The sequence below is a fragment of the Cyprinodon variegatus genome, unplaced genomic scaffold (genome assembly GCF_000732505.1).
Source record: "Cyprinodon variegatus isolate N-32 unplaced genomic scaffold, C_variegatus-1.0 Scaffold626, whole genome shotgun sequence".
Taxonomy (NCBI): domain Eukaryota; kingdom Metazoa; phylum Chordata; class Actinopteri; order Cyprinodontiformes; family Cyprinodontidae; genus Cyprinodon; species Cyprinodon variegatus.
In genome coordinates, this window is record NW_015151079.1 from 286,830 (window position 1) to 311,846 (window position 25,017).

A 25,017-nucleotide genomic window follows, 5' to 3' on the forward strand; every position below is an offset into this window, starting at 1 on the left:
ATCTCATAGTAATATCAATTCCCTACATATTGTTTAGATCAATGATGGATCTGCTCCAGATCAGGATTTCTTTCATAGGTTACCTTTAGTTACGGTTCCCCCAGAGTTATTTCACATTTAGTGGTTTGCATCATGAAACTGCAAAACAGAATCACCAATTATTTAGAATAAAATTTAACTATTCTTAAAAAGATATACATATAGAGTAGAAAAAATATTTTTAAATGGGGGCAGAATTGAAATAGACGGCTTGCAAATGTTACTAAAGAAATCTTTGAACCTATTCACTTGCTGTGTGAGTGATGGTGTAATTTCCTGAATTAGTGCTTGTGTCCTTATTGGTTGCTTCTTTGTAATGCTTGATATTTATATCAAGCATTTTCAAGAACCAGGTGTGATGTATAACTATCTGTAAAAACATTTTTGTCTGTAGACTGACAGCTGGTTACAGAAAGCATTGACCAAATTCTAAAATGCTGTCTATACTATGTATCCTTTGCCTATATATGCTAGTTACTGGCCTTGTTTTTTGTACAGGGGCTGGTGCCTTTCTAAAGTGATCCTGTAGCAGTTCATCACAGGGTCAGTCAGACACACTTGGTGCTGGTTGCCCTCAGGCTTCAGTATGCTTGTACATACTGATGCCTAAGGGCAATTAATAGAGGCAATCTAACGTGACAGCAATCTTTTCTCTTTATATTGTGCAGCTGTATAAAATTCAGGTCACTTCTTTGGCATCTCATTGGAAGCATAATGGTATGGTACCGGTTCTGTAATCATAACCTTGGTATAACCTTTTACTAGCATGGAGCCCAGCTTCATGGACCAAAAGTTAAAAACACAAAAGCTAAAACGGAATAAAACGGATAAAAGACTCTCTTCCTGATTTCTGCTAACACCTTGCTGTCTCTTTAAGAAACAACCTGAATGGAAGCAGACATGTCTCAACATATTGTGACATGTTGAAGAAAATTTACTCTTTTAAAGTAGTTGTTTTAACATGCTTCCTCTGGCTTTGTTAAAACACCTTATTGATGATAAATATTACTGCCACACTGAGTGTCATTTTTAGAAGATTAATTAAAAAAAGGAAACTGCCAATTACTGATCAGAAAATCTGCCATATTAGGTCACAAACTAAATTGATTCATCTATTGTAGAAGCTATTTGTTTAGACAATCTAAAGGCTAAAATGGCCTACAGAACCAATCTGGAGTTACCAAACTTTGAAGAAATGCTGCTGGTTGGGATCAGTGTAAAAGAATATCCGTAGTGCCACCATATGAGCAGTTTGACCTGCCTGACCTGGTGTTCAGTGCTTCAGCATGGCGACTGGCCTCGGCTCTGTCTGCAGCTGCGTGATTATCTCAGAGCGTCTGTCACCCCCTGGTTTGAACCTCCCTCATATCTACACTGTTCTAAACCACTGCAGAACTGGCATGGAATTTTAAGACTCTGCTAAATCAGATGTTGGAGAAAAAACTGGTTCGTAAAGAACATGAGCAAGACACAGAATTCGGCATGAAATGTAAGATGGATGAAAGAGGGAGTCCTTTACTGATGGGTCGAACATTAAATCATTGAAACAGCATTATGGTGAGAAAGGAAAGTGGGATGAAGCGAACGTACAGCCACTTGGTCCAACCCAGGGAGTGGGGAGCTTGTTGCCTTTTGTTGGAGTGACTGAGGCACTCGAGGAGAGTAAATCAGCTCTTTGTTTTTGTGTGCCGCTCCCTTGCATTTCTCCCAGTGTTCACTAATGTAATTAATGGAAAAGAAGCAGGCAATAACATGCCTTAAGATTTAACCGCAGTGAACACCCTAATGCTACTACTTTATTAGAATAAAGCTTACTGCTACCCCTATTTGTTTATCATTTATTCTTTTCTAGTGTGAGCAGACCTTTGAGGATCTTTGTCGAGCCTCTTGGCTGAGGGTCCAAAGTTGCTGTTATTTTGGCTGGGCGACTGTAAGATGAGATTTAAATCTTATTCTCCTCTTCTAGTCTTGGTTAACCATGCTGAAAGTCTGCTCGGCTCCCTTCACCCTTGCTTGCCTAAGATCAGGTTGTGCAGTCATCTCAAGGCCAGCTGTGGTTGAAACCTAGACAGCATTGCTGCTTCAAATACATTTAAAAAGCCTCTCTCACATTCAATGAAGTCACTGTCTGGTCCCTGAAGTCAGTCATGGTGGGGGAGAGGTGAAACTTCATCCACTCCCATGACATCAGAGGAGCCACTTCATTCGAGCCTTGCTCCCCACCATAGCTGACCCAAGTATCTGCAATGTTAAACTAAGCGTAGCTTAACTCTGATGGTGGCTGCTTAGGTCACAAGACTTGCCGTTGTGAAGGCATGCTTTGTTCGACAAGAGAAAATTTTTACAGTGGCTCACAGTCTCCCAAAAATCATAATTTTAGATGTTTCAAGGGAAGTTATGAAGCACGGATGATAATAGAGCCCTCTGTATTTAATAACTGAGCTCAAACAGACACAGCATTTTGCATGTGAGAACCAATCTAGGCCAGATCTAAATTTAAAATGATTCACTACATCATCACGACTTGCAGAGAGACTTGCTTCATGCATGGTAGTAGGCCTTAATATTACAATAATCTTTACCATCCTCTTGGCTTATGTGAATTATTATTTGTTTCCTCTTGGAAAGTAAATCATTTAAATCTCATGTCATTTAGAAAGCTTTTAGCTCTAAAGTCTGCATAAGAAAACAATTGTCTTTTGTTTCAATAAGAGAATTAGTAGATGTCCGGTTTGGATGAGATTTAAATAATGAAAATCTGTCTAGAATTATTAGCTTTTTTTTGTTTGTTTTTGGTGGGTATATTTGGGTAATTATGTTCTGTACCTTCTGGAAAAAAGGTATAGTGCAAGAGGTGCTGTTATACTACAATCCTCTTTGTCACATTATTTCATAATGTAGGCCTACTGCAATTTTAACTCTGATGTTCATTCTGTTTTTGTTCCAGGTCAACAGAACATCTGCCCAGCTAGTTCTCAGCTTTGATGCAGAACAGGTATGCCTATTAAGCTTCAGTTACTCTTTTAAGGTTGGTAGATACTTATCTACTAGCAATAAATATTTTTGTTATTGCTGATAATGATTAGAATATTGTAGCAAGGGCTCTTACTAGGGATGAACAAATATGCCAAAAATCTAAATTGTGTTTATTTTCAATCAGTATTGTGATTAAGATTTCCCTTTGCACTAAGCAAATGCATGTTGATAATTTACTGCAGGCTTTCAGTTTTTTCATGACCTTGAACGCTTGCTTAACCAGAGTGCAGTGTTTCAGGACATTACTGTAACATTTGCATAAAAAAGTTCTTATCTTTCCTGTAATGCATAGATCTAGGTGCTAGCTACAACTCTCTCGTCCCTCCTGTGCGACAGCCTCCCCTACTTTAATTGTATTACCGCCACCTAAAGGGCTGGAGGGAGACCTGTAGTGACTTACTCTTGTTAAATGTATTGCCAATAAAAAACGAGTGCCTCTGTGATTTAAAAATGGGATATTTCTAAATTGCAGTTATATTGCTAATACAGTTAATTGTCCAGCCATAGTTCCTACAGTTACCTTCCATCCCCTTTTTTGGCCTTTATAATGTTCTTTCCTTTCCTCCTCATATTCTCCTTTTGTCCTTTCTTAGCCTTTTCTCATTCCTCCCTCCCCAATTCTTCCCTTCCTTTACCCTCCCTCCTTACCTTCCGAACCTCCCTTCCTATCAGTTCCTAATTCCCTTCCCTGTGCTGTACTCATCTCCTTTCTTTTAGCCTTCATTCCTCTCCTTCCTCATGAATTGGGAATTTCTTAAAAACAAAGGTCCGTAATATTAAAATAGAAAATGCATAGAAACCTTTTGAGCTCTTGAATCTTAGGCATATGCTTATATTTGGTTCCAGGCGGAAACTTCATTAGGGTCAGTAGCATGTATATGCAGTAGAATAAAATAAACTAGATTTTAAATTGTTTATATTAGGATTATGTTTGTGAAGCACTTCTTTACTTGTGATTTTCCAAATCCCATTAATCATTTTTTTTGGGGGGGATTAGCAGATATTCTGTCTTAATATGAATTTCGTTATTGTTAATAGTTAGTGTTTCAGCTGCTCTCTTCACAGCTCCTCTGGGACAGCTGGGGATATCTGAGCACAGCAGAACAGATCATATGACACACAGACTGGATGCAGCAGTCTTTATTTCATAATCCATGCTCTCAGTAAGGTTAAAGATGAAATTGTCAGGGAAAGTCTATATTTCTCTTATCAGTAACATTATGTGGGCAGATTAAAATACAGCTGCACAAAACAAACACACAATGAACTCTTGTAAATTATTCAGATCGGAATCGACTTCATTAACTCGGTTTGAATGCACAAAGCATGAATTTGACTTCAGTCGACATTAAACCAAACATTAAGGATAAGGAGCAGCATGTACACGTGTCTGTGTGAGAATATGTGTGTTTGTGTGTACTAAACATCTATTTTTTTTTTTTTTTTTCAAAAGAAGGAAGGCAGATTGTGATTAGCCTTGCAAAAGTCAACCTGTATTGGGAAAATGACTGATAATGTTGATCAAGAATGCAGTAACATGACTTGCTATATTTAATCAAATACTTCCGTGTTAATCAGGTTAAAATTGTTTCATTGCAGACATGCAAAATGTATCTTTTTGACTACAGTCTTCCTTATAATTTACTTAACAAAACCCTTTTTAGGCCAAAAAGTGACAGAAAATATATATTAGTTGCATAGAGGGCCTGAATGTGTAATACTTGGATTAATATTTTAATTACATTATGAGTTCTTTTTGACAGTATTAATCTTGCAATTGATGATATTCCAACAAAGATTTTGATGCCTCTTGCCTCTCTGCATCAGTCCCCCCAGGTCAAGATGACTGAAGAGGTGATTGTCATCGCCAAGTTTGACTACATGGCTCAACAGGACCAGGAGCTAGACATCAAGAAAAACGAGCGCCTCTGGCTACTCGACGACTCCAAATCCTGGTGGAGGGTCCGCAATGCCACCAACAAAACCGGCTTTGTCCCGTCCAACTATGTGGAGAGGAAAAACAGCGCCAGGAAGGCCTCCATTGTCAAGAACCTGAAAGACACGCTCGGTAAATGAAATTAATTCTTGTGATTAAGCTTAAAGGGGCTCGTCCTCCACATGCAGATTTATTTTTTTGCATTCGCTGAGTCAAAGTTGCAGCAAAGGCCTTATCTAGGCCGACTTTCATTAATTTTTTCAACTTAGATAATCACAGGTCTGTTTTTAAACTATGTAGTTCCCAGCTGCAGACATCAATGCCAAGGTTATATGTTGCCTGTGCTCAATTCTTTTTCAAGAAGCAGTGCCAAATACCCTGGTAATAGGTGTGCCATGTGTAATTTCTTTTTTGTATAGTGTAATTTAGTATTTTTTTCTGCATTGGACCTTTATAAAAGACATGATAAAGCAGTTGTTTTAATTGGTGTACTTTAATATGGTTGCAGAGCTAAGTTCTTATTATAATCTGTTAGTCTTTAGGTATTTTGTCACTGTTGCAACCTTCTCAAGCAAACAAGTTTGTTTTGTGGGACTGTTTCTTTACCGCATCATTCCCAGTGCAGGAACCAGAGCCATATCATATAAGTAGGGAAGAAGTCTATCCCTAAAATATGCCCCTGGCATGATGGTTGAATCTTTTCTGCATATTGCATATTCTGTTGCAGTATTAATGTGTAATAATAACTGAACTTTATTGATCTCACACTGGAGAAATCTACCCCTGCATTTAACCCATCCCCTTGGGGAGCAGTGGGCTGCCATTGTGCGGTGCCCGGGGAGCAGTGTGGGGTTAAGTGTTTTGCTCAGAGACCCAGTGTGCAGCCTGTGGGAATCAAACCGGATACTTTCAACCTCCTCAGAGGACAGGCGCACTGCTCTAACCCCTTAGGCCAACACTCCCCCGTAAAATAATCTTTACAAATGACTCCTCTAATACAGTATTAAGGTAGTATGTTGTATTTTAAAGTTCCATACATAACATTTCTACATGCCAATGATACTCCCTGAGAGTTGGGTACACTTAAACTGCCCTGGGGAAGGTTTTGTCAAATTTAGAAGAGGATGACTTGACCTGGAGCTGACCTTAGCTGAACATATTACAGCACAGTTGTCCTGGTTTATTCTTTTGAGCTGTCATCCTGTGTCTGTCACGCAGGATGTAGAAATGTTGACAACTTTCTGGAAATCTTAGTCTTAGTGAGCGTCTACCTTTTTTTTTTTTGTTTAGGTTTATGTTTCACATTGGCAACTGGGTCAGCTGTTCTCATACCTATTGTTGACTGTTGTTCTGTTGGAATAATATCACTTGTTCAAGCCTTATCCAACATTCCACTGAGGCTGGATAATAATCAGATATCAAGCCTAGAGGAGGGGGAGCTTTGGCATGAGGGAGGGAAAGAGAGATGTATCTTAACACGATAATTAGGAAAGAAAAGCTGGTAAATACCTGCTTGTAGTTCCAATATATTTTTTAAAGCTCTGCATGAGTGGTTATACTAATCAATTGTATTGGTATGATTCTCTTCTCATAAAAAAGAGGCAATGACAGAGAAACTGTGAAATATATGGAGGGAGAGATAATCACCCACTTATTTGGATATATAGTCTGAAGTCTTGAAGCTCCAAATAAAGATTATTTTTTATTATCATATTATTTTTACTATTATATTGAGTATTCCTAAAATTTTATTTTGGAAGAGTTTTGTAGAAATGGAAACATTTTTCATAAGTTTGCACAGGCATCTATTTGGGTTTTTCTAAATTTTTTTTTATATTGTTTATACAGGCAATACAAACAAAACTGAGAAGTATATTGAGATGCAACTTCAATCCATATCGTCCAGCCTTACATGCCACTCTACAAGAATCAGTATATCGGCTCAGTATAGGTTTTGGTCAATTTAAATAACTGGTGTGTCTTTGTATCAGAAGTGAAAAGTTGTACGTTGGGAGATCCCTAATTATTACTGCCATTTTCATTAGTCATATTTCAGGAGTATAGATCCTGGGCTAAATTATATATATTATACACGGCCCTTTAACTTCAAATTACCCGCTGCAGGTTTAGAAATCGCACATGGCCTGTGCGATGGGATCCATAAAAGGAGAGTTTTTTTGTTGTGTTATTAACACGGAGCCATTAATCTATGCTATCAGGCATTGTCGCTTTTACTGTAATAAGACATCCACTAACTCATAAAACACTAAGAACAAATTTGACTTCAGGACTTTTGCTCTTGTTGATGTGATGAAGCAGTTTTGCTTTTATAGGAGGATCATTCAGAGTGAATGATGGCTCTAAAGTAGTTTTTCCATGAACAAAAGATAAAGGAAGAAAAAAAAGGGTCCTTATGTAATTTTTATAACTATCTCGCACTCACCAGTGTTTGCAAAACACTTATCTGTGGGAAATGTGAATTGTGACTTCCCTTTTGCTCTTGTTAGTGTCTGAGTGCATGCACTACAGCTATAGTGTGATATTTTGAAACGTTGAGTAAAAGAGAAATTGTTACTTTTATATCCCAAAACTAATGACTTAAGCAGGGATATTCCTTGACTGCTCTATAAACTTTAAGTCGTCTGTCCCGCATATGTTGCCCTAAGGATCTGGCTTTATACGCCATTATTTTCGCCGTGTAGGGTTTTTGTGTGCTAGTGGGAGATTATGTTGCTGTAAACAAAAGCTGAAGGCCTCTCAACAACAACCCAGCTGTCACTGTATCAGATCATCAAATTATTTAAGAACAGCTGCGTGACTGTCACAAACACAACTCACGCCTAACTTACTGTATACTCTAAATGAAACATGAGTCGAAGGTGTAGCAGTCTGTGTAAAAATTTAACACAGTCCTAGAAGGACCTGTTCTACAGCGTCTTGCAAAAGCATTTGCAAGCCAGATTAATCATGTGTAGCATTCTGTTTTACTTTTACACATGATTAATCTGGGACTCCTTCAATTGAATCTGTTCAGGGAAAGAATGGACATCCAGGGGATCTTCTCTTCAGTTGGATGAAGCAACAACTAGTGCCTGCTTTCCCATGTTTGGTTTTTGCCAATCACGGATACAGATGCCACGTGAACCCGCAACTTCCACTTATACATTCTTGATGTTCCTCTTTCTAAGATAGAATCATCAATTTGCACAAAGTTGATGTAATGGCAACATCTACATGAAATCTGTTTTCAGGGGGCAAAAGACCTTAGATAAATACTACTTTTTGCCCAAAAGAGTGAATATTCTGTTAATTGTTTTGTACTACATTCCATTTTATTTGCTAAATTCTGTGATTCCGTCCACGTTTTCTGCATCGCAGAAATGGTTTAGCCCTGTACGTGTACATCCTCCTGGGCTGCCATTATTATTTTTATTACCTTATTATTACACAGCTTCATATACCACCTTCAACCGTGAAGCTAGATTTATACTTGCCGCATTGAACCAGACCCAAAGGAGTGTGCACCAAAGGTCACGCTATCAGAGTGCGCACCTTGGTTGTGCTCCTCTAAAATGTTTGTAACTCGGCGCCGACCGTAGGCGCCAGCTCCATTGCAAGTAGGTGGATTCGAAGCTGCCCTCCCTGTATTGATATCAGAGTTTGCTTTTGTTAAACGCTGTAGCGTTGCGGTTTATTCTATGTCTGAATCAATACAAAAATATTTACAAAAATAAAGCTATAATATTCTTTTCAATACAGCGATCTACCATTTTGTAAATGGCACGTCAATATATCGCTAGAATTCAGTTTACATGCCTCATTTTTCAGCGGGTTTTTTCTGTTTCTTCCACTTAACATATTTAAGCTACTTTGTGTGACACTATTGCATAAAATCCTTACAGTTTATTAGCTGTTTTTAGTTGTTCTGAAAAAAAAAAAGTGAAAGGATTATGCACACGTTTTTCCAGGTATTGTATAATCTATGGTTTAGTAATGCTGCTTTCCTAATCTGTACAGTGGGCAGTTTGCTCCTTCTTGTTAATATATGTGGGCGAGCGAGAGAAGCAGCTTTGGGCTCACACTCTAATATGTTGTGTGGGAGGAACCGTTTATCTTTTTGTTGCTGGGTGTGAGCTTGCCTCATCTGCCTGCAAAGGGCTGTCTAACTGTTTGGGAGTGTTTCAGTGTTTAAGGGATCTTTCTCCCTGGGTCTGTTATAAAGATGCAAGTGTGTCTCAAACAGCTTTTGTAATGGACATGAGGATTCAGTCACTTAAACTGATGCCAGGGATTCCTGCTTTTTTTTAAGTTATTTTAACCAACTCTTGTTTCTCAGCTGGAAAATAGCTTCTTAGTTAGCATCTAGATCTTTTCTTTCTGTGTCTAAGCCCCCCCCCCCACACACACTCCCTCCTATTCCCCATTCTTCCTTACTACTTCACTCCATGAGGCCACTTGCACTCTTCCTTTCCAGAGCTGATCTGGGGCCTCTGTAACCTGCCCTCATTGGCTAACCCCTGATCACATGGTCAGTAAGTGGGCCGCCCTTGTCTACAGTCCGCCCAGCTCTCAGGGTGTTCACATGGAATAACTTCACAGCTGCAGTGGGAAGAGAGCAGGGGCTGGGAAAACGACGGAGAGAAGGGGGAGAGCCAGCGAGCCCAAAATGGACATGGCTAACCTATTCAAACATTTCTTTCGTGAGTTTAAATCTTTTCTAGCCTTCAGTGTCTCCAGGAATTTTTTTTCTGGCTTTGTTTGGCTTTTGATCACTTTAAAATCTTTTTTCTCTGAACTTTAAGTAGTTGTGTGTCTTTTAACTCTACAAGAAAAGCTGTCAAGGCTCTTAAAGATGTTTTGCTTTGGCTAAAGAACTGCTCTAAGCTTACCCACAGAAAGTTAAAGATTTGAGCAATCGGGTAAAGATTTGAGTGTGAACCGGTTTGGTCTGACAAAGAGAGGTTGTCTCAGTCTGTGTGAGCGGCTGGGTGGCTTTGCTTTTGAAAGCCCTCTGCTGAGCTGAAGCCTGTAATTGCCCCGGCAATCCTTCTTTCTTTGAAAGGCACACTTAGGCAGAAATCTTGCTTCATTGTTTTCTTCTTGCGTTTTAGCTAACTGAGGTCGGATACAACTTGGTGGATTACAGTATCTATCTCTTGTTAGACCCCTCCTCCTCAGTCTGTTTAGGAATATCTCCCAGAGTCGCAGATGCCTGTTTTCTTTTATGTTCCCTCAGGGCTGCTCCCTCATTCTGGGAGGGTCCCCCTGCTGCCGGTCATGAGCTGCAGTTGAAGGGTTCTCATGTAGAACACTGTAGTCATTGTGCTAAAAGGAGGAATGGGGTCCTTGATGATTGATGGGGCTCGGGCTCCCATCTTAAGCCCCTCTCCTGGTTATCGGAGAATAGTCAGTGCTTAACAGCCACGCTGACATTCATTTTTAACAAGGTAAACTGTTGCTTCAATCACGCCCTCGCTGCCCACATTAACGGCTGCTCGTTCTCTAACAGGAGGTGAAGATAGGGATGAGCTAACAGACATTTTGGTTGTGCAAACTGCATGAGCCGCTGCTTTTCTCTCTCTCCCTCCTCCTCTGTTTCTTTTTGCCTCCCCTCCCTTCTTTTTCCTGTTTCTCAGCCTCCCCAGCGAGCGGAAACTCTAATTTAAGCCACATTTCTCTCCGAGCTCGGTACGAGCCAAAGAGGAAGTGAGAAGTCAGAGGGAAGTTGAATCATGTCGTTTGGGATTGTCTGTTGGATGCCTCCCTCCTCAATTCCCGCTTCTCTCTTCCAAACTGTTCACTCTTTTACCGACTAAATAACCAAAACAAAACATGGCTTGACTAAATCTAGTGAGGAGGGGCTTTAAGTCATTCATGCCTTCAACATTTATCTTCTTTAAAGCTGTATTACCAACCATTGTTTTCCTGTCTTCCCATCAGGAAGTGAGTAGTGGTCTGCACTTGCAGTAAACATGAGGGATAGCAAGGACTTCCTGATGGGCCACTGATTTTTCTTATATATAGTATCTATTACACCTGAAAATATGTTTTTATTGAAGCAGTAGTTCATTGTTTTTTTTTTTGTTTTGTTTTTTTGTTTTTTTTTAGCAACACTGAATCTTAATAATGTTTTGTAATAATTACATGAATTTCCAGAAAGTAACTCATTTAGGTTGATATTCAGAGCCTTTGCTACTGCAATTAAAAGCCAGTACCTTTTTTTTTAACTTTAGGAATTCTGGATGCTGCCTATTTACAGACGGTAATGTTTGTATACCCTCTTTGATTGCTGCAAAGCACAAGCAATATCCTAATAGTTTATTCTTGCTGAAGAGCTGATGAATTGGTGCAACCGGCAGGCTCAAACAGCTTAACATCTGAACTAGTCAGTGGGACTACCGCTGTGGGCCTTTTAACAGCTGAAAGAAATACTAACCGTCTTGCTTCTGCCATTAGGAGTTATTTAGATCAGTGAGTCTAGCAATACGACAACTTTAATCTGATTTGACCCTCACTGTAACTTGTAGAGTTAGAAAGTTATTTCTACATTAAGTTGATTCCATCAAAGCTGTTAAGAGGTCCTAATATTAATACAGAAGAACCCAGTTTAACTTGTTTTTTTTTAAGGGTTTAGATGCACCAACTTCTTTAAATGGAAAATGAAACCTGTGTATGAAACACGTTGCAGCGGCGTTTGAGTGATCAAAGTGGAAAAATACACTCTGAACATTGCTGTTCATCTTCCTCTCTTTTACATGTGATTATTTGCACCATATTAGCATTTTCTTGTTGTTGGCTAATCTAAAGAAACTTGAGTTTTTAAATATTAGGTTATTGCCTTGTTAGTATTTACTATGCCAATGCAAATGCTTGTTTTCCCTAAATTACACAAACCTTGCTTTTTTAAATATCATTCCACTCAATAAAATGGAATGAACTCCGAACCTGTGGTGACAATGAATTTATGAGTGGGTTACCATCAGGGTTTCTTGAAACGAAATGTCATTAGTCGATGCAGCCTGACAGATCACACCCCTGACAGCAGCTTTGCTCAGCAGCACCTCTCCTGACCTCTGCTTCATCACAGAGATCGATGGATGCCTGCATTTGAAGTTGAAAGAAGTCTGCATGTTTCCTGTGTATCAGTCAGCCATGTTGGCAGACTCAATTGAAACCATGGCCTCTAAAAGGCAGCCCCGACCACAAATATGCCAACTCATTCGTGAGCTTTTCCTCCTCTTTGATTGTCTCATGGTGCCTCTGGCTCCACATGTTGTCATCGTAGCTAATGTGTATGTCTCAGAGCAAAGCGTATGGCTGAGGACTGCTGTTTTCCACTACCTGTCTGAAGAAACATTGTTGTCATGAACTTACAGAGCTCATTCTGAGCGTCTGCCATTATGGGACAGACGTTGCTACACAGTAATTTAAGCAATTTAACGATTGTTGCGTTAGAGGATGTCACAGCAACTTGCCACAGAAATGCTCAGCCCAGTTTGGACTGAAACTGACTAGTGTCCGTGTCAAAGCAAAGGGATGTTAAAGGCCTGTCAGACAGCCTGACGCGGGGTGTTGTCGTCCACAGAGGAAGAGCCCTGGAATGGAGGGAAGCTGGGAGGTCGAAAGGGCCTTGGCAGACAATGGACAACCAACTAGCGTAGGGAGGCCAGAATTGGAAAACAAAAAGAAATCATTCCTGTATGTCACTGGTAGCTGGACAAACTTCCCGGCACTTTCTTCTCTTCACGTTGTTGCATTTCATCTTTAAACAAACCTTTTTTTCTTTTTTTTACTCTTCTGAATTCTGTTTTCCTCGGCAGAGTGCAACGTGTGCCTGTTGCGCTCTTCGTCATTGTTTGCAGTGATTTACAGCCATCTGATTCTTTGTAATTTCCTTCCTCTGGATCCCTCTCAGCAAATACATGGGGGGGAAAAAAGGCATGTGACACTGCGCGAGAGAAGTTTCTAGCTCACAGTGTTTCTTAATTTCTCTCATAAGGCTTTCCCAGCTTGCAGCAGACAAGGTCTGTGGCTTTCAGTGGAAGCTGCAACTCCCACACTGTACATTTTCACCAAGTTCAAGTGACTGGCTGTGTTTAGGATTCCAGTCAGGTGCAGAAAGTAAGGCAGAATGGGGGTGAGGGGGTATTTTTAGTCGTCTGACTGGTGTCTGCCTTTGCTTTCAAATGGTGCTTTCCAGCCATTACTTACTTACAAAAACCCCAAATGGTAGTCATATAAATTTTGTGCGACATGCTGTGTGAGAAATAACATTTTTGTGTTTTGGAAAAATTGTCTAATCAAGTTTTCAATTGAATTGGACTTCGGGAAGATGCAGTTTTGCATATCTAGCTATTGCATACTGTTCCTTACTAGTTAATCCCATAGTGAACTTTTTTTCCACATGCATGGGCTGGTAAAATGCAGGTAGAAATATTGTTTCACTGTATAAAGATAAAATTTTAAACCTAAGTAATAGATAAACTTTTTACTTATTGTTTTGTTATAAATAACATTCAATTATTCCTAATTTAGACATAAGAATACAAGAGCACATACCTAAATTTGGAAGCAGTTTTCTAGTGCCTATTGTGTTGAAGTCATTTATCTGCTCAAGTTGCACACGTGCAGGTAGGGGCTTCATTTTCACACCACTCATACTTTACCAACTATAGCTGAAAACCTTGTTAATGACGGATCAACCTGAAATATAATAAAATAGCTCACTGTCAGGTACCCATGGCAAAAGTCTGACCAGCATTGGTAATTCTGCCTCACTGTAACTTCATGTTGCTGGTGAAAAGTGGTCATAGGATTCCCATCCAAGGAAAATATAAATCCTACGACTCGCTCTATTGTATTTTATTAGGTTTTTGGTATAGACCGACAAAAGAAGTATATTACAATCAAATTGGTGGAAAATTCTTTGTCCCCTTTTTTCCTCAAAAAGGAAAAACAATCTAAAATGTTGTGTAGATTGCTCTTCAGCCACATTTAACTCTGAAATCAAGTGGACTACAACCACTTGCCGTTAGAAGTCCCCTCATGAAGATAAATTTCCTTTTGTTTCCAGACCCCTTTATTCTTAAAACACCAAATAAAATCCCTTGCAGCAAATTGCCTTAACTCTGTGCTATTGAAAGATGAAGTGTGATTCCATCCAGATTTACTACCCTGGGATTACCCTTTGCACATTTCCAGCTATTGTACCCAAATGTCCAGAACTCAGCTGAACACTTAAGCCTGGCTAAATATCGAGGTAGTGCTTGCCAGAATATTTTAGCACCACCTGAGCTGAGTGCAGCTGCTCCCTTCTCTGCAAAAAAAAAATATTTCCATTTGTGCATTTGACGTAAAAAGATACCATCTCTTCTAAACTGCAGAAGGAAGCTCTCCCACACTGCCAAAAAGCGAATGATTATGAATGACTCTAGAACCGTATAAGTGATGTGCTTTAGAAGCATTGCTCTTAGTGGCTGCCCTGTATCGGTTAGCTGTGCAGGCAAATCCAGACTTCCCATAAATTTAGCTCGGTGCAGATTGATCATCTAGGCAAATAAAGTGGCTCTGCATTTTCAATGCAAAGCATTCAGGGACCATGGTAGACAAAAGAAGCAAATGGACACTGATGACAAGGACACTGATAAGGCATTTGGCAGATAAAATATAAGCTCTCTGACATTTGCTAAAAGATGTGGCTATCAGCAGATAAAGCCCATCAACTTTTATATTTCAACCATAAATGTTTTAGCTACGTAATCACTTTTTAACTTGTGCTCATTAGGAATTTAGTGTTTTTATGACTGAAACATCTGTCCATGGATATCTTTTTGTCTTTGGTTTGAGTTTGTACAATGATACCTAACTGGCATGTGTGCAGCACGTAACCTCCGCCTCCAGACATCAGCTCTTAACACCCTGTCTGCACTCTGTACTTATGCACAGTGGTGGGACTAATAACAGGCTCTACCTGGAAGCAATTTGACGTTGGACTCTCAGCCCTACCGTGAAATTTGTCTGCTCTCCTTGAGTCAGAGGCACCTTTCAGTAACAATCCATCTGTGGTAAAGGGTACTGGCGTTTCTCCTCACTGGGATAACAGACGGCGCACGCTTTCCTCCCAGAGCAGTCCCGGAGACTCCACCCTGCCTCACTGTATAATTTCACCCAGCTGTCTTTTGATTATGCAAGCTATAGCCTTGCAAACGTAATCAGAAACGGGCCTAAATCTGTCACCGTCTCTGATATCAGTGTCTGCTTGGGCTGAGCTCGAGTCATTGTAACATCATAAGATGGCCACAGCCCTGCAACAATAGGACTATAGAGTTTGAGAAAAGTAGCAGAGTTTGAAATAAGGATGCAGATCATGCCAAGGTGATTAGTGCAATGTGATTAGCAGCAGTGAGGCTGTAGCTAACAGAAGTTCTTTGGTCTCAAAGTATTCAAGGCAAGTTGACTAGGGGGCCTGGTTTTGTGTTAGATGACAGTAAATGAAAGAAAAAAAAGTCTGTTTTAGGATTTTTAGGCCCCTGCCTTAACAAGTTTTGATCCCACTTAGTTTTTATTCCGGTATGTCACTTTTTTTGGTTTTTGTGTCCTCAGTACCTTGGCCTAATCCTAAGGATGGATTTGGATTTGGAGCATGGGGGTGTTTGTGGTCTCGTGGAAAAGGACGGATATTTAGAAAGCCCGTAATGCTAATTATTGCTTTATTTTCTTTGTGCTTTTCTGTTTCTGTTTAGACTTGTCCCATACTAGTAGAAAGTGGGGAAACACTGTTTCAGAAGACTTTTTTTAAATGCAGTTTCAGCAAAAAAAAAAAAAAAAAACAACAACAAAAAACCTGATGTTTTGGGGAAAAAAAAAGGCATATTCAGGTAAATAAAAAAAAAATAGAAATGCTCTTTTGAAAATGAAATTTTTTTCCCCTAAATATGCCTTCAATTGGCAACCAAAAAGCATTTTTTTTTACTCTCTGAGGGGATTTTCCCTCCTGCTGTACTTAGATTTGGTGCCAATTAATGTTAAAGTGGGTAAAATGACAATGTGAGCATGCAATATGTATTTTGTCTTAAAAATAAATAATGTCAATAATACATCAATATTTAACAAAAACCAGCTTAGTTAACCACTAATTGATACTCTGAGCAGAGGTCAATGCTTTCAGTAGGATCCTTGGTATCTGTAGGATGCGCACCAACCTGCATCTTGATTGCATGAAAGGAGCAAGCTCATTAGAGATCATCAGTGGATTGTCTAAAATGGTTTAATTAAATACTTTGCCTTTTCCTAAATTTTGAATTCATTCTATATTCAGAAAGATTTCATTTTAAAATGTGAAAAAGAAAATCAATACCTCTTTCTAAAAATTGTTTTTGCTCCTAGGAATTGGGAAGGTGAAGAACAGGAAGGGAGGGATGAGAGACACCGCTTCAAATGCCGACACAGATCTGAGCACAGATAACGGCGAGAGGCTGTACGACCTCAACGTGCCCGCCTTTGTCAAGTTCCACTATTCGGCGGAGCGTGACGACGAGCTGTCCCTCGTGAAAGGCACACGGGTGGTGGTGATGGAGAAGTGCAGTGACGGCTGGTGGCGGGGCAGCTACAACGGACGCTCTGGCTGGTTCCCTTCTAACTACGTGACAGAGGATGTAGATGGGACGGCGGGAGGAGGTGGCATGGGCGGATTTGGAGATCCGGCTGCCGGATCGCTGACTGATCAGGTGGTCACTGTGGTGAGCAGCAGCGCAAACGGAAACAGGGTGCTGCACACAGTTCAAGCTCTCTACCCGTTCGAATCTGGCAACGACGAGGAACTGAACTTTGAACGGGGCGAGGTAATGGAAGTCATAGAGAAGCCAGAGAACGACCCGGAGTGGTGGAAGTGCCGCAAAGCAGACGGACAGTTGGGCCTGGTGCCTAAGAACTACGTCACTGTGCTTGACTCCAGCTCCCATAAGTCCACAGGGGGGCCGGCCGGGCCTCCAACACCTGACTGTGACTACATCTCTCCCTCAGGCAGCGGGCGCTTCGCTGGGAAGGAGTGGTACTATGGAAAGGTGACGCGCCATCAGGCTGAGGTGGCTCTAAATCAGAGAGGCACGGAGGGAGACTTCCTCATCCGAGACAGCGAGTCATCGGTTAGTCACTGAGACCTGTCCCTTAAAGGACTAGATCAGAGTATCTGAAATTAGCTTCTGTTAAACGGTTATAAGCTTCTACTATCTTCCCTGTTGTAGATGCATCAGGGAAAACCCTACATTTTCCTCAGTAAGGACATTGAATGGCTTAGTCTGGTAGGAATTTAATTTACCAATTTAATTGGTACCAGTTCAATATGTCCACGTCTATTTATTTAATGTTTAAAAATGTTTAGATTGTTAAAGACTTTTTTTAGTTCTTCAGTGATTTCTTTTGGGGTCATAATGGGAGAGAAATAAATGTAACATCTAATCAGCTGTGACCAAGTGCTCCCCATAAGATTTTTGACAGAGGAGTCAGAATATTGATTAGATTATCAGGAGCCGAGGAGCATACAGACAGCATGTTCATGAAATTCACGCGCACATCTGGCCTTAGGCAGATGTACAAGACTGCTGAAGTAAAGGCATGTTCCTTAAATTTGGTGTTAGATATACTGAAATACAATGAGTCAACGAACTATTGGAAGAGACGGTGTAGAAAGATGATGCCAAAATGGATGTCACTCCCCATCATACATCTATCAACATTTTGAGATGCACACATAATGCCATTGGGCTCTTTCAGCACCACACCATGTGGTTCTGTGAGACCTTTATCTCAGTGAAGGTAGTTTTTGGAGAACTTTATCAGGATCATTCATGAGAATCTGAGGAAAAAAGTTAGACTGGATTTGGAGTTTTGAAGCTGCACTTTTGAGTCAACTGTGTAAAATATTTTGGAACAACTATAGATAAACTATAGAAGAGAGCCTAGGACAGTTTTAGGACACCTGAATGCTACATCTGGTCGTTTTTTGTAGTGGATTCAAGATGACAAGAGGCGTCTTGAATGCAGCTTTTCTGCTAATTGATAAACTTCATAACACCTTTTGTGGGGGTTATTTATGTGATTTACTTGTATTTTCATCGACATTGGGTGGAAAGTTTATATCGACAGCCGTGTTTAACAGGTTTACAAATAAGAGCTGATTTAATGCCTTTTTTCTGCTGTAACTTTCTTTCCTTTAGTATAAATATAAATTAGTTGTTTCTAGAGGGCTGTAGCTAAAGGATAGTCTCTAAAGTGATAAGACCAGAGAAGATTTTTTTTTAAAGGATCATGTTTGTATTGGGTGTTATTTACAAAGAGCAGTTCAAGTAAATGTATCTATAGTTGTAAATAATCCTAATCTTTAACCTAATTTCACTTCTATGATTGTTATTATGAGCAGAAATGCTTTTTCTGTTCTTTTCTCACTATTACACAGGAAAACCTGGAGGGTTGCACTAATAAGTGTAAAACCATCCTATGCACACATGGTGATGTTTTACAGGGCCATAAAACAACATACACATAAACCCCCAATGACTTTTTAAATTAGTGATGTTATGGTGCAAGTCTGCTTTGGTTTCTTGATCCAGCCAATGATTTAAACCTTCAGGACCAATTAGTCTGGATTTCTGCTAAATAAAGACACAGGGAGTAATTAGGACCTAGGAAGTTGGTTACTAATTTCCTTTTAACAGACATAAAAAAAAAAAAGTGTGATTATCCCTTCAAAATCTGTCTTTCCTTCTATCTGTGGTCACTAATCAGAATTTTCTCATACCTTTTCAGCCGAACGACTTCTCCATTTCCCTGAAGGCGCAGAGCAAGAACAAGCATTTCAAAGTTCAGCTCAAGGAGAACCTTTACTGCATCGGACAGCGCAAATTCAACTCTATGGAGGAGCTTGTTGAACACTACAAAAAGGCTCCCATCTTTACCAGTGAGCAGGGAGACAAACTGTACCTGATCAAAGCCCTGGCTGCCTCCTGATCCCACCCTTAAACACAAACAGATTAATGGCTTCCATATAGAAAAAAAACTGATCCTTACACCAGAACACACACTAACATTTCAGCTCCAAGCCTGAAGACTTAACACATCATCAGGACTTAAATGGCCGCTTTGTGAGCATTCCAAGAGGAGATATGGAAAAAGCATGGGAGAGACATTGAGAGGGCTGGAGAAAAGAGTTGCATATCCTCAGAGTTGACTACAGACCTCCTGGTCGCATTTTTAAATTATCCACATGTTAGCTCATAGGCAACGGCATGTATTTTCACCCTTGGTATCTATTAGGGTTTCATTTAGATTTCTTTATGTTGATAATATATAATCTTTGCTTTAACAGTTTCCTTTAAAGATGTGATTTTCATTTTTTTGTACTTATTTTTTTTTTTTTTTTTAAACACACGACATATTGAGATATTTTAAGATGAAAACGTACTCAGAGCCATGCCTAAAGGTCTTACAAGTTGACTCCCTTTGTTTGTCTTACAGCCTTTTTTTTCGTGAATGTGGACAATAATCCACAACTTCAGCTAATAAGTGATAAAAAAATCAAGTGACCAAACTATATTTATTTAGATTTGTTAGGATCCGTGTTGTTAAGTTGAAATAGTAAAATGCATCTTTCTTTTTTCTCTATTCCTTGTGCAAATAGGCTTTTTATTTTCAGTACAATAGAAGTGCTTGTGCCACATTTTGCTGTATCCACATCATGTGAATGTTACAAAGAGGAGGAAAATTACACGGCCAATCTCATGATGCTAACAAGTGGGATAGGGTAAAACCAAACATCCTTTTATCTTCCATTAAATTGCCTTTTCCTGACTGATAACAGGTTGGGGTGTTCTGAGCAAGGATCCTTTCTGATTTTATTTTATTTTTTATTTTCAAAGGACTAAACATGTGTGACGGGGAAAAAAAAAAAGAAATGTGTGCAGGTTTTCAATCCAGTTGCTGATGAAGGAATTCTACGATTATCCCCATTTATGGACCGAAGTCCACGTCCCTAAGCTATTATCTGATTTTCCTGTCTCTAAACTAAAAGAAAGTCCATCAGAGTACATGTTGGTGTTTTCTGTAGAATGAAAACGATGGCTGCTCTTATTTTGATGACTTTAAATATCAAAAGAGATTTTTCTTTTTAAGCATTTGATCTCCTGATCAAACAAAAACTGGCTGCTTTAGTTTGGTTGATTGCTGCCTCTACTTAACCAGAAATCCAGTGACCATCATCTGTTTTTTCATAAATTAATCTTTGTCAAAAAAAGTGCATTAAAGCACTTTCTTTTGTTCTGTGGTCTTATAAAGTGAAAATCTTGGTTGAAAAGTATTTAACAAATATTGAGGAATCCTACTTCCCTTGGATAAAAATCGACAGAATTGATCTCTTGGTATTGGGAGTATCTTTGCATCTAATGATTAACTTTGGAGCAGTGGAGACTTTTTTTTTTTTTTTTGAAGTCAGGAAAATCTATAAATCCAGTTCTGGAGAAAAGAGGAAGTGGAGGACCAGTCCTGGCTGCCAAGAGCATGATGTCACTGCTCCTGAATAAGTGATTACTTGAGCTAATAGAGGGTCACCAGGGGGTCAAGTGTACGTACTTGCAAAACATGTACATCATACAAGAAAACGAGCCATTCCTTAAGGAGGAGGTAAAAACCCACCTTTTTTTACACAGCGGGGATCTGGAGGGAATGGGTTTTTCACTAGAAGGGGAGAAGGTAGAGTTGAATGTTGAAGGGAAGCAATCTAAGCTACAGCAGGAGTGCTGGCAGGAAGCCACTCCAGCCGGGGGATGTTGACGACGACGACGATGATGATGACCATCGCAAAGCTTGCGATGATGAGTTCTGCAGCTGGTTGGACCCGGGCACAAAAAGAAGACGAGGGAAGGAAAAATAGATTAAGGAATTGGAGAGCATGTTTTTACTGTTCCACCACACCCAATTATTCATGTGCAACTGGGCGCGTAGAAGGCTTTTTGATGAGAGACTCTAAAGTGATTGACAGAAGTAGACATGCTCCAATTGGAATCGCTGAATCCTGGTTTCTACAAGCTTTGACCTAATATCAATTTTACCCCAAAAAAATAGTTTTCTTTACAAACCCTGTTAAAGAAATATTTAAAAAATAATGAACAGAGGCAACTATCACACTGTTTGTGAGACTTGGTGGTTGATCATGACCATGATTGGGGAACATATTACCTTCAGCATTATTTATCATTTAGCACAGCTAGGAATGATTCATTTAGTCTCCATGTAATGTAAGATCCTTACTTTTAGATCTTTAAAAGCCTGCCAGAATTTTCCTTTCTGTAATGTTCCAAAAATATTTTTTCGTTTTCTTTTTACTGAGAATAATTAATGTCCAACTTGGCTGTGTTCTATCCACTCATGTTGTCTGCTTAAAGTCCTGTGTTCTCACCGTATGTAACACTCAACAAGCCACAGAAGTGTCTCAACGTGTCACATAGAGACAGTTTACTTTCAAGTAGTATCTCTGATACTAAATATGGCTTCTTTGGAGTTATTTACTCTGTAATAACGTCCTAATCAAAGAAAGAAATCAGTGTGGAGTGACAGTACTTTGTAATGGTGTAATGAAATCTGGATTTAAGACTGGCCTAATCTCAATTTACCATTGAATGTTCATGTTATTTATAAATAGATAAACCTAATGAAAGCAGGATCACTGAAATTTGTAGTGATATATCTGGTTTCTAATAGTATTGATCAATTAAATTGCATTCCCATTTTAAACTACATTGTTTTCAGGAGTAATACCCAATCTGCAACCATCTTCTCCATTAATCTGATATGAAAACCTTATTTTTAAGTCAGTCCAGTTTCTATAGGATCTCAAATGTGTGTTGTTTTTTTTTTTGCATAGCATTAAAGTGAATCCACCAACACTTTCTGCCCCACATTTAAGGATTTAGGAGAATCTTATGTGCCTTCACAGCTTTCTGGCAAACCAAAGCTTTAGCAGCCCCACCCGCCCTCCATAACCGTACTTTCCACTTCCCTAATCACTGCTATCTGCTTAAAGCTTTGCATGTGCATCGATGCAGCGATTAGAAGATGTGTCAGGAACACATCCTCCTATGGAAGAGCATTTCCTCCTTCAGCCTGCTCGATCATGCATCAAATGCCCTTTTAGTTGATCCGTTTCTTTTCAAGTGACCTTACCATGGCTGACTTCATCGAGTATTAGATGAACAGTGATCGCCTACATGTAAATGATAAAAACACATGGATGTTGGGTGATTAACACAACTCCAGGTATGATGTAATCATGACCTCGATCTGTATGAGCACCTCAAGTAACTGTATCATGAAACATTGATGGTTTCTTAATATATAACTTTTACGTCTTTATGACTATTGTAATTTCACAGCTTTTTGCCTCTTTTTTTGCAGTTTAGCCACATAAATATGAAAGAAATCCTAAATATTTAAATATTTACCTTGGTATCAAACAACTACAGAATCTCCCAGCTTAGATATTGTTACTGGGAGCTGTTTGATGGCTCAATAGAATGAGGCTGCATGAGCAGAGCCTTAAAGCTGTGCAAGAGAATCTGCTTTAACGACACATTAAAGTCAGTTGTGATGGATATTATCAAGACCGCTCCTCCTGATGGGGCTACTGCTCACCCTGAACCTGAGAATTGTAAAACTTTCACACAGATGTCTTGATAATATTGAAACAAGTGGCCCGTTTTTGTTTTTTGGTGCTTTTGTGCTGCTTACATTTCTGTGGTGATTAAAGCCTTTTTTTTTTTTCTGTAAGTCAAGAGTGAAGAACCAGATTCATACTGTGGAATGATTAAAAAGGCAGTGCTGTGAAAAAAAAAGCAATGTTATGCTCTTAATACTGTTTTTATGGAGGGGAGACTGTCTTCAGGTGTAATAATTTAGAAGATTTAGAGTGTCAAAGATGTAATAAACTTATAAAAATGAACATATCTGCTTGTCTTTTGATATTTTTGAGAATACATATGAAAAAGTGGTTCTGGTGCACGAGACAAATCAGAATATTAAAAGTGAATTGTCACTCGGATTCACTTCAGACACGTGTGTTTCTGTCTATTCATGTTGATTATGGTTTATTTAATTCTCTTAAAAATATTAAATGATGCAAAACAAAAACTGATATTTTTTTAACAAAAATGTTCTACCAGAGGAAAAAAAGACTTGGAATAATTGAAAAGTAATCCATTCATTTTTCCTCTTTAAATGGTGTCCTTAAATACCTCTCATGATTGGGTGTATTCCTGTCGCCAATCTGCCTATTTTTTTTTCCCTGACTCAGCTTTCCATTGTTATGCTTGGATAGAGAACTCTAAGCACACATCTTTTCTTTTTTCTTCAGTGGGGATTCCCTATGAAAGAGGTCAGCAGTATTCCTCATTATTCTCAAGACCTTGGATCTGTTTAATAAAGCATGTTTAATGAATATTAAGTTTTCAAAAAAATGAAAAGAGGGAAATTCCAAGCAGTCCCCTTCACCCAGGTTCCTGCACCCACGGTAACATTCCCACAGAAACAACCTGCCAAAGAGAACCTGTTCAACAACAAATTCTGTACAATAAACCAACCTCTCCCTCAAGAAAACCATCAAGACAATCACGTAGTCAGATTGATTTTCTCAGGAGTGTGCAAACAAAAAATAATGCAAAAAAAAAAAAATAAATAACAAACAAAATAAATCAGAAACAAGACCCATCAAAAACAACAAGTGTTGAAAATAAAAAATGACAGACATACAATATAACATCCAGTCTAGTTAGAAGCGTATATAGATAGATATATATATATATATATATATATATAAATAAATGGAGCGTGTAACAAAAGTAATTTCCCTCTGGGATTATTAAAGTATTTCTGATTCTGTAAAGAATGATCAGCATTACTCAAGAGACTTAAATATTTAAACTTATTTGACAGGATGTGAGATTAATTAATTAATTCCGCTGGGCAAAAATTTAATTGCTATAGGATTAAGATTAAGTCGGTGATAACCTACTGAGCCTACTGGTAGGTAGGAGGTGCAGCTTGAAGGCATTATATGGGACTGATAAGCGCTAATAATGGCAATTTATTGGGATGATAACATCCAAAGTGGCTGCAAAGAGCCACTTAGTGTTTACTTTGTGATAGAAGACGGAATCAAATTAAGGAGGAACCCATGGATGATGAACAGGTCCCATCTGTTAGAACAATGTTTTTGAGACTTCATCCTACCCTGCTGCCAGATACTTTCAACTGTTTATGCATTTAGCAGACGCTTTTATCCTACAGTAAGCAACTTACAAAGTAGACCACCAATATGACAAACTAACCAGAATGCATTAATCCACGGCCATTCACACAGTAAACTAGTTTTCCCCCATAATGTTATCGTGGTCACAACACTCTATAACAGCCTATTTGATATGCATTAGTTTGAATATGTATTTCTGATATCTGAAAAAATGTTTTTCCTTATCAAAATGTCCATTTCAAACAAATTCATTTTTTTCCACAGCTAATATACACATTTTGGATGTCTAGAAATTAATTTCCTATCTCCATTTTCCTATTGTCACTGGTCATTATTTGTACTATGAAGAAATGTATTTCATAAATATTCAGTCGAGCCGATGAATGTCAAAATGGCCACTTATAATTTGTAAACATTATGTATATACAAATCGGCCACTTATGTATAAACATTACCATGTATATAAAACTTAATTCTATCAAGTATAATTTAGTTTTTTTACTATCTGAAATTCAGTTTCTGTGGCAAACATAATTTAGATAATCTGTTATTAAAGTTCTGACTAGGAATGTGATTTTAATCAGGAAGACTCCTAGTTAAGTGATTTACTGATGGCACAACAGAGAGAACGTTTTAATAAATGTCAAAACGGCCTGCCATACATAAACATACGCATTACTTCTTCCTCTCCTTTTCATGAAAATATTCCATTGTT

The 25,017-nt window shown here is 38.9% G+C and overlaps 1 protein-coding gene across 2 annotated transcripts in view; it reads left to right on the forward strand.

Moving 5' to 3' along the window:
- Positions 1-21,162, forward strand: part of nck1 (NCK adaptor protein 1) — a 47,023-nt gene extending 25,861 nt beyond the window's left edge. Inside the window, exons 2-5 of one of the 2 annotated variants that reach the window (XM_015393143.1) lie at positions 2,987-3,034; positions 4,903-5,143; positions 16,397-17,154; positions 18,815-21,162. In XM_015393143.1, the coding sequence (XP_015248629.1) occupies positions 4,918-5,143; positions 16,397-17,154; positions 18,815-19,015 (1,185 nt within the window). In that variant the 5' untranslated portion in view covers positions 2,987-3,034; positions 4,903-4,917 and the 3' untranslated portion in view covers positions 19,016-21,162. Of the gene's footprint in view, positions 1-2,986; positions 3,035-4,902; positions 5,144-9,572; positions 9,712-16,396; positions 17,155-18,814 lie in introns of those variants that run through there. The other variant, XM_015393144.1, reaches the window with a different exon arrangement.
- The last annotated feature ends 3,855 nt before the right edge of the window (positions 21,163-25,017 follow it).